This window comes from Hipposideros armiger, unplaced genomic scaffold, assembly GCF_001890085.2.
Source record: "Hipposideros armiger isolate ML-2016 unplaced genomic scaffold, ASM189008v1 scaffold_134, whole genome shotgun sequence".
NCBI lineage: Eukaryota > Metazoa > Chordata > Mammalia > Chiroptera > Hipposideridae > Hipposideros > Hipposideros armiger.
Window position 1 is genome coordinate 145,904 of NW_017731484.1, and position 6,399 is coordinate 152,302.

General features: G+C 44.4%; 1 protein-coding gene across 1 annotated transcript; it reads right to left on the bottom strand.

The window, feature by feature from the left end:
* Positions 1 to 1,423: 1,423 nt before the first annotated feature.
* Positions 1,424 to 3,609, bottom strand: PIGM (phosphatidylinositol glycan anchor biosynthesis class M). Its single transcript, XM_019649602.1, has one exon. The coding sequence runs from the start codon at positions 3,405 to 3,407 to the stop codon at positions 2,136 to 2,138; it is 1,272 nt and encodes a 423-aa protein (XP_019505147.1). The 5' UTR covers positions 3,408 to 3,609; the 3' UTR covers positions 1,424 to 2,135.
* Between the last annotated feature and the right edge of the window lie 2,790 nt (positions 3,610 to 6,399).

A 6,399-nucleotide genomic window follows, 5' to 3' on the forward strand; every position in this document is an offset into this window, starting at 1 on the left:
TTTTAAGAAACGACTGCAGTTCTTTAGTAGAGAATTTCTTGCAGGGCAGGATCTGGAGTTGAAGTTCCCTCCAAAGACCCCCAACAGAACTTGACTGATTTCTAACAATGTTTAAGGGAATGATCTAAAACATGGAAAATGTTTAGTCTTACAATATTAAAAATGAGAAGCAATCTTAAAGGTCTAACAGTGGGAAAATGATGCATTTACAAGGTAAACATCCATGTGATGAAATATTATTCAGCAATTTAATGTAAGTATGAAGAGTAAGTCACAACATAAAATGTTAAAGTAAAAATATAAAGAAATTGATAAGTAAATACACTTATGACTATTAATTAAAAATAGTCGGGTATAACAAAAAGACAATTATATCGGGATGTTGGAATTCTATTTGTTTCCCACTCTTTGCCCTGCCAGTTCTACCAAAAAACAGTTTTTAATTACTAATATGAAAGAATAAAAAAAAAAAAAAAAAGGTAAGAATGCCAAGGCTGAAAGGCCACTAGTGAACAGCTATATATATACAGTCCTCAGGATAATACCTAATGGGGGCTATGAGGCTAGGTGTTATAAGACAGGTGATGGTCGGGGCCGACCAAGTGGCTCAGTTGGTTAAGAGTTAGCTTAAGAGCGCGAGTCTTAGTAACAGGGCCGCAGGTTCGATTCCCACATGGGCCAGTGACACTACGCCCAAACTGAGCGGATGGCTCAGCTGGTGAGAGCATGTGCTCCTAACAAGACTGCCTGTTCAATGGTAGGCTATGCCTGCCTGCAACTAAGACTGAACTCAGCACCTTGAGCTGAGCTGTCACCCGAATGGCTCAGTGGATAGAGCGTGCACCCTGAACAACAAGGCTGCTGGTTGGACTCCCGCATGGGATGGTGGCTACACCCACCCACAACTAAGACTGTAACACAGCTTAGAGGCCACGAGCTGCCGAGAGGCAGCCAGATGGCGACCGGCACCCTCCACAATTAAGATGGAAGAACAACAAGTTGGCTGGTCCCCCTCCCCAATTCCCCAACACTGTTCCCCTCCCCCAATTCCCCAATTTATAAAAAAAAAGTCATTGTCCTCAACAATTAATTGTCTCTGCTATTTTCAACCAAATAGCAACCCATGCAAAGCCACCCATTCTTCCCTTCTTTCTAATGAAATGGCACGTCCCAAAGATATCCATCAAAATGCCGCCAATAATAGGCATTCTTAATTATGACCAGCCTACAGACATCTTGTTCTCAAAGGCTTTTTTAGGCCTGACCTGACATAAAATACACTTTTTTTACTGTGAAAGAACAATGTTGTTAAATTACTCATCTTTTAAAATCACAACCATAAAATCAAACTCATAACATTGCTACTGCAGATTAGTGTTAGGGTGTCCCCAACCTAATGGGCTATGCTAAAAAAAAAAAGGACTTTTTTTTTTAGGTTGCTTGGTTGAAACTCAGAAAGCCTTTTCCCCCAGAAATATTAAAGTAATAAGGGAAATGGATCTGCAAAGCCTCATTTCCACAACTTCTCCCTCAATTTCCTGGTCTAGAAGGCTAACGGATATTTAGGATGCTTCTTATGCTTTCCAGGAGCCTCCCATGCAGGGTCTCCATTTCTATCATGGAATTTTCATAAGTGAGGTACTTTTAAGCCGGGAAATGCCTTACTAACAATTTTTTTATCACCTAAAATCCAATGTTCATTTTTACAATACAAATAACACTTGATATTAAGTTAAATTTTAGATGAAAAATATTGTTTTAGTAATCAGAAAATTAAAAACAAAGGAGTATAAGAGAACACTAAAATGTCCTAATAGTTTGCAGACCTCAAACATCAAAAGCAAGAGGCTATTTTAAAATATATAATAACTCAAATTTAAAGATGGGTTAATTTAAATTTAATCCTCTTTGTACAAAACTAAATGTCAGTCTAATACCGCTGGGAGTAAATGGTTATAAAACAAATGCATGAAACATGATTACATTTTAATTTCTGTTGGAACAGGGTTTTATGCTCCAAACTGAACTTTCACTAGCAGTACTTAGGATGTTTGAAAATTTTTCTGAAGCTCTTTTCTGGTTCATTCAGAACAGTCAGAATGTAAACAGAAGTGGCAGAAGAACTGGAGCATATATTAGTCATATTTGAGTCTCTCTGTCAGGGATTCCTCCTTGTAATGGGAAATAATTTGAATTAGAATAGAGCAATTGATAAGAAGAAAGAACAAACCAGCTAACCAGATAAAAAGAAAGGTGTTCTTTCCTTTAAACTCAAGAACATATGCAGGAGCCAGCCATAAGACCTGCCCTATAAACCATAACATTAGGAGAACTAAAGCTCTTTTCCAAGGCATTCTCACTAGTGGCATCACAAGGGGCAGTAGGCAGAGGTACCAAAGAAAGTACTGGGAGGTGCAGACTTTGTTAAACGTCACGAAAATGGAGGTATGAAGAAAACAACAAAAAACAAGGTCTCTATGATACGCGAAAGACACTGCTGAAAGCAAGATGAACTGTGGCAGGAAGGCCGCAATTCCCAGGGAAAAACTCCATTTGCTCTCTGCGGTCAAATACAGCATGTAGAAGTATGGCGAAAAGTTGTGACGGATATCCCGCCTCGTCAGGTGATAAAGGTAGGTGTGCTCCAAAAATTCCCAACCGTATTTATAGTAAAAACCGGCGCTCAGGGCAAAAAACGTTAGTCCAGCCACTGCTACAAAGAGCAGCACAGCCCGATTACACAGCCGCTTCAGGAATTCGTAAAAACGAGCCTGGAACGAACACCGGGATTGGCAGAGGCTTTGGTCATCGTCGCGTTCTGGAAGCAAGTGCAGGGCTATGGGTAGGACGTAGGTGACCGGGTACATCTTCATATGCACTGCGAAACCGTAGAACACAGCGGCACACGCGACGCGTCTTTTTTCTATTAGGTACAGGGCCATAATCACCAGGGAAGCGATGATCGAGTCCGCATTGCCTCGGCTGGATACCGCCATAGGGAGGGGGTTAAGAAGCCAAAACACACAGTAACCGCAAGCCTGGCGTCGGCCCAGCCCCTTCAGCAGCAGCAGGCGGTATAAAAGGAAAGCGGTGAGGAGGTCGCAGCTGATGAAGACGAACTTCCCAAAGAGTTCGCTGAGGTAGATGTTGGGAGTGAGGAGCCACCCTAACAATGGAGTGTAACGGTAGGTGGCCCGCAGATAAGGGGAGCGTCCTTCCGTGACGAAACGCGCGGCGTCCGTGAAGACCTGGTAGTCGATGTCTGTGTACCTCACGAGCAGGGTCCGGTCCTGGAAGACCCCGTAGAAAACCAGGGCGACTCGGGTAAGGAAGGCCACACCAAACACTCCGACGGGGGGCACCCGCAGGCTCAGGAACCATTCTCCCCAGGGGTTGGTCGGGCCCATGATCTGACTGCTCGACTGCAGCTGAGCCCCAGCACCAAACTGCCTTCCAAACGCTAACTCTCGCTCTGGCTCCTCGCCTCAGGTGGCGGGCGCATCTCCCACCAGTCACGCTGTCAACCGAAACAACTGCCGGGACTGCCTGAAGCCCCCGCCACCGCGCCGCTTCTGCTCGCCGGCGCCACGCGGGTTTCTGTTACCCCAGCCAGAGATCTACCTTCCTCCGGATTGGCTGCCTCGCTTTCGCGTCTTTCCCGGAGGGGGCGGGACTTCCGGTCCTTGGGACAGGCAACTTCCGCTTGCCGGAAATCCCTCAGGGGCGGGCGTGTTACGGAGCAGAGACGGGGTTTCTAGTGTGAGTGAACGCGTTTTTCCACTTCCCCGCAACTCCGGTTGGCGTAGCTAGACCCCTGTAACGGAGCAAGCTGCGAGATCTGTCCCTCAGGCATGGGCAGGAGACCAAAGCGTGAATAATGTAAGAGGGAAGGAAAACTAAACCTGTGATAAGTTTCCCATGCTTTACTCCGCCAGCTCGCCGGTAATCCCTGGGATTTGTGGGCCCCTGGGCGGGCTAGGGATGAGTTGAAGGGAGCCCAGAGCGTGAACGTCCCATGCAGTATTTGGGACATACTTAAACATATTTTGAAATTATTAGCTATTTATCTAAATTCGAATGTAACTAGGCAACCCTAGGTGGAGGGATGGAAAGGACAGGGAATCTTCATAGCTTTCCTAAACTGCGTCAGGCCCTCATGCCGCTGTGCCATGATTTTTTTTATTCCTTCTGTCAAGGTTGCCTTCGCCTCCCCAGTCACTTCTTAATCCTTCACCTACGTAATCCTTCAGGCCTAGGCGCAAGTGTTAACCCCTAAAGGCATATCCTGGCCTAAATCATATTTAGATGCCAGTCCTCCCCGCTGAGGGTAGATGAACAGGGGCAGAGAGGCGCTGAGCGCTAGAAAATCATTCACGCAGAAGACCTTGCCCTGCTACATAAAAGCCCTGTCCAGTGTCTGCCGTCCCAGTGCTCCATAACTCCCTCTTGGAAGGACCACATTGCTGTGTGACAACTGATTTTTCATGTGTTTCTCTTTTCCTAGTTTCCCATCAGGATACTGAGTTCTTTGAGAACAGATTATCTTGTTCTTTTCTGTACCTCAGCATCTAACACATTACCAGACCTATAGTAGACATTCAGTAACAGTTGAATTGATTTTCTATGATCCTATTACCAAAATATCTCTAGCGTGGCATCCTTGGAATGCTCCCAACTCCTAGTCCTTTGCTCTTTCAAATATCGTTTACTTAGCTAACGTTCTGCGCGCTTCACCCACCCCACTTCAACCCTAGTTCCATGAATGTCTCACCAAGCACTCCAACCCATGGGCTCTTTCCCTTCAGTGGGCACTTAGTACATTTATCGGAATTGTAGCATTTTATCATTTATTTTAGATTGTATTCATAACCTTATCAATGAGATTGTAGAGTTTTTGAGGTTAGAGATTATATCTTATTTTTTTAATTCTATTGGGGAATGGTGTGTTTTTCCAGGATCCGTCAGCTCCAAGTCAAGTAGTTGTTGTTTCAATCTAGTTGTGGAGGGCGCAACTCAGTGGCCCATGTGGGGATCAAACCGGCAACCTTGGTTTTATGAGCACTGCGCTCTAACCACCTGAGTTAACCGGCCGCCCGGAGATTATTATCTTATCCTTAATTTTTTTCAATTACTCGTATTTATTGCAGTCTTAGGCACATGGTAAATTTTCAGTAAATACTGATTTACTTTATAGATTGAGCCAATTTCCTAGGGAAAGTCTTCTAAACTAGCATAAGGAGAGTAGAAGATTCCATCCAATTTGAACATGCAGCTCACAGGACTATACCCTCCATTCATCCATCATACAATTTCTATTTATCCTTTGGAGGAAACATGTTACTCTTTTACATTCCATCTTCACATTCTGATGTCTTTGTCCTTTTATGTGCCTTGGTGTAATTATATGCCTTATATTGCTAATAACTTTTAACTTTTTTTTTTGCAGTACAGTAGCCATATGAACAGTGGCAACACATCACCACTTAATAATGCTGGTGATGATTTCTAATAGCCAGCTTTGTTGAGGAATTATTTGTAATGTGCTAAATACTTACCATGTATGGTAGATATTTTGACCTTTACAAATGTAGAAATCAAGGCTTATGGATATTAATTCACATAGTGAAATAGTGACACAGCTGGAACTCAAAAGCAGGTCTTCTGGCCCAGCGTATTCCTAACCACTATGTGGCTAACTTGCAAATAAAATGTTGATGTTTTATAGTTTCTGCTGCTTCTCATTGATCTCTTGTCTGAATCTTTCTGATAGTCTCTCTGTGACTCTGTCTCTGATTTATTCTTTTCCTCTGCCAGAAAAGTGAGACTTAGTCCCAGAAAGTAGAGGATATGGGAGGTAGACGTCTGAGGATTAACTAAGTAAGGGTTCTCTTGGCTGGGTTGGTTTAAGTGGTATGGCAGAAAGGCCTCAGCCAACTTGTCCCTTGAGAGCTGACCTAGTAATGAGGTGAGATGCACTTACTTTGGGCAGATAGGGAAATAACTAATCAAAAGAAACTAAGCTTGGGGCTGGCCTAGTGGCTCAGTTGGTTAAGAGCACAAGCTCTAAGCAACAGGGTCATAGATGCAATTCCCACATGGGCTACGATGGGCTACTGAGCTGCTCCTGAGCTGTGCTGCCGCTGAGCTGCCAACAAGTGGCAGGATACCTCAGCTGGTGAACACATGCTCCTAACAAGTTGCCAGTTCGACTCCTGTATGGAATGGTGGGCTGTGCGCCCCTCCCCGCCCCCGCAACTAAGATTGAACATGGCACCTTGAGCTGAGCTGCCGTGAGCTGCCAACAGGCGGCCAGATGGCTGAGTGGTTAGAGTGCATGATTCTTTTTTTTTTTTCTTTTTTTTAAATTGGGGAATTGGGGGTGGGGAACAGCGTTGGGGA

Coding starts and splice junctions, on each gene's coding strand:
- PIGM (XM_019649602.1), bottom strand. CDS start 3,407: ATGGGCCCGACCAACCCCTGGGGAGAATGGTTCCTGAGCCTGCGGGTG.